The 12761-nt window shown below is 32.9% G+C and overlaps 2 protein-coding genes across 2 annotated transcripts; one reads left to right on the top strand and one right to left on the bottom strand.

The window, feature by feature from the left end:
* The first annotated feature begins 2075 nt into the window (after positions 1-2075).
* Positions 2076-4594, top strand: LOC125808046 (protein ANTAGONIST OF LIKE HETEROCHROMATIN PROTEIN 1). The gene is made up of 2 exons (XM_049487825.1): positions 2076-2310; positions 3167-4594. The coding sequence occupies exons 1-2, from the start codon at positions 2151-2153 to the stop codon at positions 4228-4230; spliced, it is 1224 nt and encodes a 407-aa protein (XP_049343782.1). The 5' UTR covers positions 2076-2150; the 3' UTR covers positions 4231-4594.
* Positions 4595-5552: 958 nt separating this feature from the next.
* On the bottom strand, positions 5553-10829 carry LOC125808045 (sulfate transporter 3.1-like). Its single transcript, XM_049487824.1, has 12 exons — positions 10449-10829; positions 10166-10373; positions 9909-10080; positions 9555-9620; positions 9006-9119; positions 8375-8491; positions 8049-8175; positions 7026-7312; positions 6751-6941; positions 6566-6651; positions 6371-6447; positions 5553-5959 (listed from the first exon to the last, which is right to left on the bottom strand). The coding sequence occupies exons 1-12, from the start codon at positions 10804-10806 to the stop codon at positions 5771-5773; spliced, it is 1992 nt and encodes a 663-aa protein (XP_049343781.1). The 5' UTR covers positions 10807-10829; the 3' UTR covers positions 5553-5770.
* Positions 10830-12761: the final 1932 nt, after the last annotated feature.

Raw genomic sequence — 12761 nt, 5'->3', positions numbered from 1 at the left:
ACACCCCTACACATGGCATGTCACATGGATAAAATATTTCACCTTAACGAAAATTAAATAATAAACTATTAATATTAATTAAAAAATTAAAGATTAAATTATTACGATCCCAAAGAATATAATTTTTTTTAAAAATAAATTATTTTTCCTAACCCACTCCACCACCTCCTCCCCGTAACCCTTCCCCCCCTCCCCCCCCCCCCCCGCCGCCCCCCAACAATGTTCGTTCGTTTGTACTTGTTTTTTTTTTTTAAAATATTTTATTTAAATTTTAAAATCATACTTCACCTCCCGCCCCCCCCAAAAAAAAATTGATATTATTTTATTTTAAAAAAATAAAAATTCTACCCATCTTATTTAACCCTCCGTTCCTAATTTTTTTTTTTATTTTTTTTTTACATTTTTCTTGTTTTGTGTTAGATATGTACATAAATATTTTTTGCAAATTTTTCTACTGGTGTACCGAATAATAAGTAAATAAAATTTTTATTTTAAAAAAAGTCTTGTGGCGGCAAGTAAAAAAATATTTTCGATATGTTTATATCTAACACAAAACGAGAAAAAAATGGAAGCGGAAAGTTTGGTGGAGTGGGTAGAATTTATTTTTATTTTTTTAAAGATAATATCTAAATTAGTATTTGAGGGGAAGGGGTGAAGTAAAAAAAGTTAGAAATTTAAACCAAAAACACTAAAAAAAAAGGGCTAGAGGGAGGGGGGGGGGGGGGGGACGGTTAGAGGAAGTGATGGATTTGGGTAAGAAAAATATTTATTAAATAAAATATTATTATTTTTTTGGATAATAATTTTTTAATCTTTAATTTTAACTAATATTAATAATTTATTTAATTTTTGTCAAGGTGTAATGCTTTATCCATGTAGTTTGTGATGTGACAATTTTTTTTAAATAAAAGAGAGAGTGTAGTACACACACCATGATGAGAGTGGTATAAAAGAGAGAGGTGTGTTTCTCAAACTAATAAGTGATAGTTTAGGTATGAAATTCACACTTTCAATAGTTTAGGTATGAAATTAAAAAAAAAGAATAGTTTAGGTGTGTTTTTGACACTTATCTCTAAAGTAAAAAGAGAAAATGTCATAAATTGTTTTTTGACTATAGGATTAAGTCTAAAATGAACCCCTAACTATATGTTTAGCAGATTTAATCTTTTAACTATTAAAAGCTTATCCGCTTTAATTTTTTAACTATGCACTTACTAGTTTTAGTACTTTAAGTATTTAAAAACTTATTAGTTTTGATCTCTTAATTATACACTTATCGATTTTAGTCCTTTAAGTATTCAAAAAGTTATCAGGTTTGATCTTTATCGATTTTTTTTATACAAATAACTTAGATTTATAATAGCAAAACTTTTCGTGAAGTTAAATCTTTAACTCATTTTTTAAGTTGTTTAGATTTGATCTTATTACTCAAATTTCTCTATGTAAAATAAAATGAATAGAATAATAAATCGTTTTATTTAACAAAAAAAATAAAATTGCAATCTACCATTTTATAAATTTTAATTCTGAAAAATTAAAAAAAATCTTTCAATAAAGTCGTTGGAGTACAAATTTTGAATTTAACAAGTAATATTTTTTTATAATAAAGTTTAGCATCTTCAAGTCATTAATAGCAATAAAATATGCTTCATTTTATCGTCCTTTAAATACAATTATAACTTATATTTTTTTTCCTCGTGACTTTTATTTTGAATCGTTGAGATTAAGGTTCTTTTCATAAGAATAAGTTGAAGAAAAAATAGTGAGGATAGAGAAAAACAACTGAAAAATGAATGCTAAATGATTTAATTTTTCGAGATATGAATTCCGTTAACAGAAACCTAAAGAATTTTATATAAAAAATGGACAGAGAGCAAATTTGATAAATTTTTAAATAGTTAGAAGAGTAGAAGTGAATAACCGATAAATGTATAAATAAGAGATCTTTTGAAGAGTTGAAGAACTGAAACAAAAATATAATTAAAGAACCATTTTAGCCCTAGTCCTAGTTAAGGGACTATTTATGTCAGTTTCTCAAAGTAAAAACAAAAGACCAAAAGACAGTAAAGTCGACAAGGAAGAGTTTGCATTTTAGGTGGTGTGTCGAAGTTTTCGGTGTAACAATTAGAGTGTGTAAACACAATCGGTGGATGGCTCCTCTAAAGAAATCCAAGAAAGATTCTAACAAGTTGAAGAAAATCAAAGCCAAAAACAAGAAAAACAAGTCCATCAACATTGTTCCTGTTGAGAACAAAGGAACTGAATGCGATTGGTGGGATAGTTTCTGGCACAAGAATTCATCAACCCCAGGTCCCTCTCTGCTCAAATTTCCATTCTTTAACTACATTTTTCGCAAATCGTATTGTTTTTCCGATTCCATCTGACTTGTTAAAGCTCTGTAAGACTTTACTTAGGACTTCCATTGGGGTGTTGGTAAATGTCAAGATTGGATTTTTAAGCCTGATTTCTGCAAATTTAGTGCATTATTTTAACCCCTTATTCGTTAAATTCGCAAAGCATTCAAAGGGGATTCACATATATAGAATAAAAGAATTGTTTTTGACATATCTAAACTGTGTAATTTTGACACCCCCTATGGCTCCGCTCCTGCGCCAGGTTGAAGGGTTGTGTGAAAAATAGTCTGATTATTCATGTTGTTAACTCTAACTAGTTTAATTTACTGCATTTATCTCTGGCTTCTGTATGCATAGCATACTTGAAGTCAGGTCTCTAAAATAGGAAGAAAAGAGGTTACTTAAGACTCCTGTTATAAATGATCTCTCTTAAAAGTCTAATTTATTCTAGTGAAATCCAAGGCGTTGTAGGTATTGTCAAAGGCAGAACTTCTACATTGGAAATGCAGGAGCTGTTATAGTTAGGATAATAGTTAATCATTCTTAGGTTTGTAATGTGATTGTTGTCCACTTGTCCTTAGCAAAATGAAGGTTTTCCCGCTAGATTGATTCTAATTTCAACCCACGTAAGTAAGTTTGAGAGATTCCGATAGACTGGAGTTGTATGCTAGGATGTTTTATGTAACAACAGTGTCTTATTTCTTTTTTATTTTTGCAACTTTTTCCTATAAGGTCATTTTGGATATTTTTTTTTTCTTTTTTGGACTCTATGTTGCAGGGATCAACTCACTCTTATACCTTATATCTTGCAGGTTCTGGTGTACCTAGTGATGAAGAGGAAGGTTTCAAGTATTTTTTCCGTGCTTCCAAGAAGACTTTTGATTACATATGTTCACTTGTAAGGGAGGACCTTATCTCAAGACCTCCTTCAGGTCTGATAAACATTGAGGGAAGGCTTCTTAGTGTTGAGAAGCAAGTAGCGATTGCATTGAGAAGATTGGCTTCTGGTGAATCCCAAGTTTCAGTTGGGGCATCATTTGGGGTCGGGCAGTCCACTGTGTCTCAGGTTACCTGGAGATTCATTGAGGCATTGGAAGAACGTGCAAAGCACCATCTTAAGTGGCCAGAACCTAGTGAGATGGATATAATCAAGTCTGAGTTTGAACAATTATTTGGTTTGCCTAACTGTTGTGGAGCAATTGATGCAACTCACATTATAATGACTCTTCCTGCTATTCAAACCTCAGATGATTGGTGTGATCAGGAAAGCAATTACAGCATGCTTTTGCAAGGTATCGTGGACAGCGAGATGCGTTTTTTAGACATAGTGACAGGATGGCCTGGGGGCATGACCACTTCAAGGCTGTTCAAGTGCTCTGGATTTTATAAACTCTGTGAAAGTGGTGATCGTTTAAATGGAAATGTCAAAATGGTGTCTGAAGGAGCAGAAGTTAGAGAGTACATTCTAGGAGGATTTGGCTACCCTCTTCTTCCATGGCTTATTACACCTTATGAAGGTGAAGACCTCTCGGATCCTATGCTAGATTTCAATGCGGTGCATGAGACTGCAAGTTCAGTTGCAGTAAAAGCCTTCTCACAATTGAAGGGAGGTTGGAGAATCCTTAATAAGGTTATGTGGAGACCTGATAAACAGAAACTCCCAAGTATCATCCTTGTGTGTTGTTTACTTCATAATATTATCATTGATTGTGGAGACAAATTACATCCTGACGTTGCCGTATCTGGTCATCATGACCCAGGATATGAGGGACAGAGTTGCAAGCAGATCGAATCAGTGGGGAGATTAATGAGGGGCAAATTAACTAAACACTTACAGACTACCAAAAAAGAAGGCTCAATGAAGATGATCGTCTAACACTGCATTGGAAAAATTGCGGTGATGTTCTTATCACGGGCACATCTTTTCCAAGGAAATAGAGGGCCTTTTCAAAAACTTTTGTTTCAAACCATGCTGAAGATATAAATGGAGTTCAGGTACAAGATCTTTCTGAATGTAGAAAAGGGTGTTTCATAGTCCTTGAATATATGTGAAGACTTACCTTTCATACCTAACAGTTTCACATGTCATTTAGGTAAAAATCTTTCTACATTATTCTAATCATCACTCTTTTTCTTTTTTTGTTGTGACATATGGCCTGTCCTAGATTATCTGCATTTAACTAGAGACTTGAATCAACTGTCAATAATAATGTAAAGTGGAATTACCCTTATTTCATCCAGCATTTTAAGCCTTGATATATAGGAAGCTATGCTATGTCATGAACTATTTTCAGGCTTGCCCAATTCCTGTAGGGATATATAATATCTTAAATCACATAATTTTTTGACAGGCAACAAGACGGTTATTTTGATTCAGGATATACCTTCTGTGAGTTTTCACTTTATAGGGCCTCTTAGAGGTATAAACTCTTAGAAGTGCTTTTGATGGTGATTAGTTTTGGTTTGAGAATACTTTTTAGTACTCTTTATAAGTTACCAAATGCAATCACCCCTTCATAGTTCACAGTCTATTGTTAGCCATCTTCATTTCTTCGCCTTTCTCCCCAAAGTGGATGTCTCTGTTAAATGCCTGGTATTGAGTTATGGCATAACAATGAGACTAGTACGTCATACGTGTAGTTTCATTGAACTCACAAATATGGAAAATCAAAACATGGCTCCCAGAGAATAGATAAATATCAAAACTAATTTATTTTTGCTAGTTGAAATAGTCATGGCACAAGTTGCAACTGGCTTAATGAGATCTCTTCACCAAAGCAACTAGATAAGGAAGAAACCTTAATGTCCCTTATCAAAAAAAGAAGAAGGAAGAAATCTTAATGTGAATGGCCGAAGTCACATAGGAGGTTATCACGTGATAACTTAATGAAGTAATTGTAGCATGTGAGTGTACGTCTTTTACCATGCGATAACAACCCAGTCAAGGCAGCTAGTCACCACCTCGGTAGGAACACATTAGTGAAGTTCTTAAGCGTTTGGTGCAGAACGAGCTACATTTTACAAAATAATTCGGCTATTTGATCTCAGGAAAGAACACTATGATGTGAAACCGAAAGTAATTCAGTGTAAACAGTGTCATATGCTAGTCATAAGTTTATAAAAATTCTTGCACGGAGCCAAAGATATTGAATACACATAAAACTGATCCTATAATGAAAACTGAACATTTACAGATCATTGCAGGTAAATAATCATTCTTAAAATAGGAGCACAGTATTTTACAAAATGTGGGAGATAAATAAAACCCCTTCCAGTTTATCCTATGGAAGAGTACTGCAGCAAAATCTTGGCTCCTTTAAGCCAAACTATGATATGCTGCATCTTTACAAATTAAGATGCACACATGAACCACTAAAACAAACACTGTTCTATAATACTAATAATTAATTTGTAAGTCAAACATTGTTGCTCCATTTTTGCGAACCATCTTCTGAAGATATTGGTTTGCAGGAATGAAGCATGAAGTTGCATGCTTCCACTGCTTCCCCTACTGTTAGGAACATCCATTCTTGTCCTAATGTTTCTATGAATTTGGACTTGTTCAACTTCTTCATCACCTCTGCTCCTGGATTCGCCAAAACGAGCTGCAATTCCACAAAACCACACCATATGTTAGAGGACCGTGACAGTGTATTAGAACTTTTGCACTTAAAAAATAACAAGTAGAATTTATTTTGTTAATGTTAGTGTGGTTAGAATCCCGTGTTGGTTGGGAAATGGATTGTTGGTTTGTTTATATGGACTTGGGTAATCCTTCCCACACGAGCTAGTTTTTAGGATTGAGTCAGACCCAAATGTCATCTTTTTACATGGTATTAGAGCTCTCGGTCCACGTTCCAAATGGGGCGGGAGTGGTGGTGTTTGAGTGGATGAGTGGTTTGCTTATATGGACTTGGGCAATCTTTCCCTCATGACCTAACTTTGGGAGTTGAGTAGGTCCAAATGTCATATCTTTACGGTTAACATAGTAAGAAACATATAAATAAGAAGCCAACCTTGAGATCTCTTCTATCAAGATTTTTCTTGACCTCTTCAAACATGCTAATTCCACTTGTATCAATGTTACCAACAGCTGCACATCAAAGAATTTAGGCTGTCAGTGTTGCTCAAATTCAGTTTGATCAACTGCCTATGTTATTTACTGTTTTTTTTCTTCTTCGAATTAATAGACACAACGTAAATGAACTAACCTCCCATATCAAGTATAACATACTGCAAAGTTGTTTCTCCTGAAGATTTTAACTTGTCTTCCTCGTCGTCAATCCACCTTGAGATCCTATAACAGGAAATTGTTAGTATTTGTAGAAAGAGATTATTGTTGTTGTATACTGACAATGCAACTTGGTAGTATAATACATACAAGTTAAATTGTTACCTCTCTCTTAAATAGCTTGAGTTAGTGAAGAAAATAGGAGCTCCAATGTCAAGTATGAGAACTCCGGGAACGTTGTTTGTATTTGGATATTGCTCCACATTTCTGTAGATCATAGAATTGGGGATATTACCAAGTACTAAAGTCCTTGGCCTTGCTACAGAAAGTAACACCCTTAGCAATGATAAGCCAATCTGCATTTGCATTAAACAAAAAGAGTTAGTACCTACTAGGTTAAGTGACGTAATACATTAGGAAGTAGTAGTAGTACTACTTACAGCCATGACTAAGCCAATTTCAATGTTGCCAAAGACAACACCAATGTATGCACTCATGCAAACTAAGAAGTCGAATTTGTCGACATGCCAGAGATGAATGGCAGCATTATAGTCGATGAGTCCGAGCATGGCAGCAATAATAATGGATGACAACACGACGAGAGGAGTGAAGTGGAACAATGGCGTTAGCAATAGCAACGTCACCATCACAGCCAACGCCATGACAATGTTTGATACTGCTGTTTTGCATCCTGCGTTGAAGTTCACTGCTGATCGCGAGAATGGCCCTGCACGCACGCACATTCATTTATTTTTCACATAATCAGCGAGAGTTTAACTTATATACGCTAATAGCCTAGACTATCAACATGGAAAACAATTACCTATTCACATTTTGACAAGGAATTGTCTTATGATTCCCACCCACCCACCCAAACCTCCAAAGCACTTATAAAAAATGAAATGACCCACAAATTGTGATTCTCTTTTCCGATTAATTCCATGTTATTTTAGTGGACAAATTATTCGGTACACGTCTGTCAGCAAGTATGGTAGGTTGGGGATTTCAATCGGGTCATAAAATCACATGGGGTATATGGGCCCAAGTGACACAAAAACTGATACTAGTCCAAATCAAAATAAACTTTCGGTCCATTACCTTTTAATTTACTTATTACCATTATCCCCTATAAGTTTTACAAATCTCCAAAATCCCTCATTTACATCAGATTAGTGTATCATGTATAAAATGTAATGTATCTTACTTCACGATTAATGTATCTCGCGCATCAGATTAATGTATCAACGCTTTTATTATTGTATTCGTTTGAGGGATTTCTGTAATTATAAACTTTTAAGGAATAGATTGTAATTTTGCCTTAAAAGTATGTGATTTCTGTAATTTGCCCAATAAATAAAGGAGTATAAATTTTAGGAATCACATAATTTTAATATGAAATTACAATTTAAAGGATGCTAAAAAGAAGGATAATGACCAAGTCAAAATATGATATAGGAAAATACCAGTAGTGAGGTAACAAGAAGTGCATGAGCCAACAATGTTCATCATCCCAAAAGCAATCATCTCTTTGTTACCATCTATATGGTAATTCTTGAACATTGCAAAACTTCGACCTACTGCTATTCCTTCCTGTACACACGATTTTGTATTACTATCGAATCATTTAAAAAATAACTATAAATAGCATAGCAATATATAAATAATATTGCCTGACAGTTCAGTGCACTAAGCTTTTTTAATTATGCGGAAAAACCATACCACAATAGTGTTATGTTTGTAGTGAAAAACAATGCATGTAGCAGATGGAAACAAATAAAGAGCAGCTTACAGCAAGGGCAATGACACCCGTGACTATGCCAGTTTTGATAGCCGTTGTCATATATTTCGATCCAAACGACAGATCCATTATTGATGGTGGATTTATCCCTTTCTTCAGCTCTCCAATCTGTAACATTTTAAAAAAAAAAATGTATATTATTCACATAATGGATGACATCTATACTATGCAATTTATTTTGCGCTCGGGATCGTTTTGGGATTAACTAAATTATATGGGATAACGTATTCCATCACTAAGCTATAAATGATTGGAGTAAAATAATCTCACATTTTGGATCTCAACAAGCCGCAACCCTAAAGTTCTCATATTACTCTATTTAGCACTACGATTGAAACCCGTGAGTGACAAGACACAAATGAAAACACTTATTTATTGTCGTTTTTTTGTCTTCGAGTGCGACCAATAGGACAAACGACTACAGCTATCATCAATCAGAAGCGTCTTGTTCATGTGCTGATAACTAATGTCTAACCAATTGCAAGTCTCTTGTTCATGTTCATGTTTTATGTACTTACACAAATGTATTTTTACTAATTGGTACTTCATATATAGCTATAACAACTAACTGGTAATTAAGATAGTAGAGAATCATAACTTAAATGGAATTAAAAATTCTTACCACAGCAACACCGTGTTTTTCAGCATGCGTTATATAAACGAGAATAGTTCCCAATATGACAGACGTCAATGGCGCCATTGCTGATACCCAGAACAGCTTTGGTCTCTTCTGGCTCTACATGCATCAATCTTATCTCCGTTAGTATATTAATTAATGTCCATTTTTTACTACTATAAAATATAGTAGCACTAACTATTTTTTAAAAACAAAATATAAAATTAAACTTTGACGAAATTAAGGACAATTTAATTCGCTTTAATTTGTTAGCTTTTTTTCGGAGTGGGAGTAGGTGTTAAGTGGAGGAGAAAATTAAAGTCATGATTGTCTATAAATTACATTTTTTCGGAAGACTTAGGAAAATTTGTTCTATTTTGCATCATGTGTTTGATATCCACCAGGTAAGACCCACTCAAGCAGGAATTTTTTATATCCAAAAGATATGAAAAGGTAATTAGGGATTGCAAGTCTGAAGTGTTTCAACTTTTAGTAGACTGCTTTTGAGTTGTGGATAGTCAAAAAGGTAATGAAAGTCAGTTTGTGTATGCTTACCAAAAATTTGGCGAGCATCAAGTAGAAAAGGAAACAAAATCCCAGCACCGCACTTTCCCATCGCCACTGCAATTATTTATTTATATCAAAATCATATGATCAGTAAGAAAGTAGAGTAACAAATACTATAAGCGAACAGCCAGAAAATAATCTAAAACTTGTACTACTATTAAAGAATATTCACTTTAGATCAACTCAAATCCTATTAGTACACTATAAAGTTTGATACGATAAAGAATAATAAATCGAAAAAGCTAGTAGTATATATTAGTAAAATCTAAAAATTCAAATAAATTTAAAATCTTAGCTCCGTGTAGCATAGACGACATGTTACATAGAGATTGAGAGAGGTACCGCGTGAGTTTGTGAAAATACAGAACGTAAGACAGAGACAACATCAGTGGCATGAGTAAAATGTTCAAGACCAAGTATTCCTTTTAATTGCTGGAGTATCACTACTGTAGCTGCTCCTCCCATAAATCCCACAATTGTTGCATGTGATAGAAAATCCACTATAAATCCCAGCCTAAAACAAAACAAAACATTCCTTTACTACAATGATTGGATATCTATATTTATTTTTACACCATCATTATAATTACACTAATTACCTGAAAAATCCGAGTGCTACTTCGAATAACCCGGTGAAGAAAGTGGCAGTGAAAGCAAGATGAAGATAAAGTGTTGGATTTTCAGCAGGGTTAACTTCAGCTCCCAACATAGAAGCCATCAGAAGAGATCCAACAGCAACTGTTCCCACTGCTAAATCTCTTGAACTTCCCATTAATGCGTACACTAATGGTGGAATAAAACTTGAATCTGCACAACCAAAATATATACTTAATAAATAAATTTACTACGAAAATTCACACGTATAATTAAAAGATGACATACATAGGCCAAGTATAGGTGGCAAGTTCCCCAGCTTAGCATAGCTTATTCCTTGAGGAATAGCAAGACTAGCTATTGTTATTCCAGCAATAAGATCTGCTTTGAAGAAACCAAAATTGTATCTTGAACCCCATTCAAAAATTGGAAAAAAATATTGAACTCCAAGTATAAATTTTCTCAAAGGTTTTTGGTTCTTGAATTGCTTAAGTGGATCATCTGGAAATAATGTTTCCTTCACTGTATTTTTCAATGACTTGAAAAAAGGCTGTGGTGGAGGAATTTCAACTCTGTGTATCCCTGTGTTTTCTCCATTATTATTATTCATCATTGATGGGTATCCATAATTATCTGCGTTGCCCATTTTATATGGAATGGATAAGGACTTAATTCTGCAAAGCTTTGAAAGAAAGAATTTTGGTTGGAGTAAATAAAGGATAGCATATCGGTTGCTTTATATAGAGAGGTATATATGTTAAAAGGACTGTTTCACACTTTTTTCTAGTGGGCTGCAAGGGTATAATTCTTTCTGTATTTCTATGTCGTGGCCGAAATATCGTGGGATAATTAACATACGATCATACCTACAAATTATAAATAAAAAGAAAAATAACATAAGAATTTAGCAAGATTTGACATTACTTTAGGATTTGATATTGATAGTCAATTACTTTAGTTCATATCTAAATAAAATTTGTAATCAAGATAACATTAAATATATTTTCTAATTATTTTTTCATATGATATTTGATATTTATATTGCAATCTAATTATATTCGTATTCTAAATAAAATTCTTTCATGAAAATTATGCTTTGAACATGATTTTTTCTATTTTAAAAAACGGAAGATATCCTTTTTGTTTTAATCTTCAACCGCCACAAAGACAGCTATCAAACTTTTACTACTGATTTTTTCCATTTTGTCTCCCTCCCTAACACCAGGAAGCAAAGTGCTAGTAGCTGACGTATTTTATTTTTTTACCAAAAAGAAGAAAAAAGATTTACTTAATGATGTGTGCTTTAGTTTTTTGCTCCAATTCCATTTTGACACTTAGCTAGTACATCATTGGGTTTACTTTTCTTTTTTCGTAGATATGTTTTGAGTGTTAAACGGAATAAATATATGAGATAAGTTTCAAAAACATACCTAAATTATACCTCTTTTTTGAGTTTCATACCTAAACTATTGAGAGTGTGAGTTTCATACCTAAACTATTACTTATTAGTTTGAGAAACACACCTCTCTCTTTTATACCACTCTCACCATGGTGTGTGTAATACACTCTCTCTTTTATTTTAAAAAATTGTCACATCACACTCTACATGGGCAAAACATTCACTTTGACAAAAATTAAATAAATTATTAGTATTAGTTAAAATTAAAGATTAAAATTATTATCCAAAAAAAATAATATTTTTTTTATAAAATAAAAAAGTAAAATATTTTTCTTACCCCACTCCATCACTTCCTCTCCCTCCACACCCCTCCCCCCCCCCCCCCCCCGGGACCCATTTTTTGTTTTGTTTAAATTTCTTTTATAAATAATTTTTTTTACTTCATCCCCCTTCCAATTCTAATTTAGATATTATTTTATTTTTAAAAAAAATAATTCTATCCACTAGTCACATAAACCTCCGCTTTCAATTTCTTTTCTCATTTTGTGTTATACATATATCAAAAATATTTGTTACTTGCCGCCGCAAGACTTTTTGAAAAATAATTTTTTTATTTATGTTATATACGGTACACAAGTAAAAAAAAAATCCTAGAAATATATGTACATATATAACACAAAACAAAAAAACATGTAAAACAAATAAATAAATTAGAAGTAGAGGGTTAAATAGAATGGGGTAGAATTTTTTTTTAAAATAAAATAATATATATTTTTTGGGGGAATGAGTGAGTGGTTTGTTTTTCTAAAAAAAGGGACGGGGATTGTGGGGGGGGGGGGTTACGGAGAGGAGGTGGTGGAATGGGGTAAGACAAATAATTTAATTTAAATATATATATATATATATATATTTTTATTTATTTTTTATTTTATTTTATTATTTTTATTTTTTTGGGGATAGTAATACTTTAATTTTTTTTATTAATATTAATAATTTATTATTTAGTTTTTGTCAAGGTGAAATATTTTATCTATGTGGAATGCCATGTGTCAATGTTTTTTCAAATAAAAGAGAGAGTGCATTACACACACCTCAGAGGTGTGTTTCTCAAACTAAAAAGTAATAGTTTAGGTATGAAACTCACACTCTCAATAATTTAGGTATGAAACTCAAAAAAATGATATAGTTTAGGTGTGGTTTTG

Source organism: Solanum verrucosum, unplaced genomic scaffold (assembly GCF_900185275.1).
Source record: "Solanum verrucosum unplaced genomic scaffold, falcon-dt-bn FXZP01000183.1, whole genome shotgun sequence".
In the NCBI taxonomy this organism is placed as follows: Eukaryota; Viridiplantae; Streptophyta; class Magnoliopsida; order Solanales; family Solanaceae; genus Solanum; species Solanum verrucosum.
Note: the sequence above shows the minus strand (reverse complement) of the source record. Positions and strands in the feature narration are given on the sequence as shown.

Bases quoted from the DNA above. Each gene is read 5' to 3' on its own strand.
- LOC125808046 (XM_049487825.1), top strand. From the start codon at position 2,151: ATGGCTCCTCTAAAGAAATCCAAGAAAGATTCTAACAAGTTGAAGAAA. The intron at 2,311-3,166 runs GTCCCTCTCTGC...TATATCTTGCAG, and splicing joins CAAGAATTCATCAACCCCAG to GTTCTGGTGTACCTAGTGAT.
- LOC125808045 (XM_049487824.1), bottom strand. From the start codon at position 10,806: ATGGGCAACGCAGATAATTATGGATACCCATCAATGATGAATAATAAT. The intron at 8,176-8,374 runs GTAAGCTGCTCT...TCGTGTGTACAG, and splicing joins CGGGTGTCATTGCCCTTGCT to GAAGGAATAGCAGTAGGTCG. The intron at 7,313-8,048 runs GTATTTTCCTAT...GCGTGCGTGCAG, and splicing joins TTCTTGTTACCTCACTACTG to GGCCATTCTCGCGATCAGCA.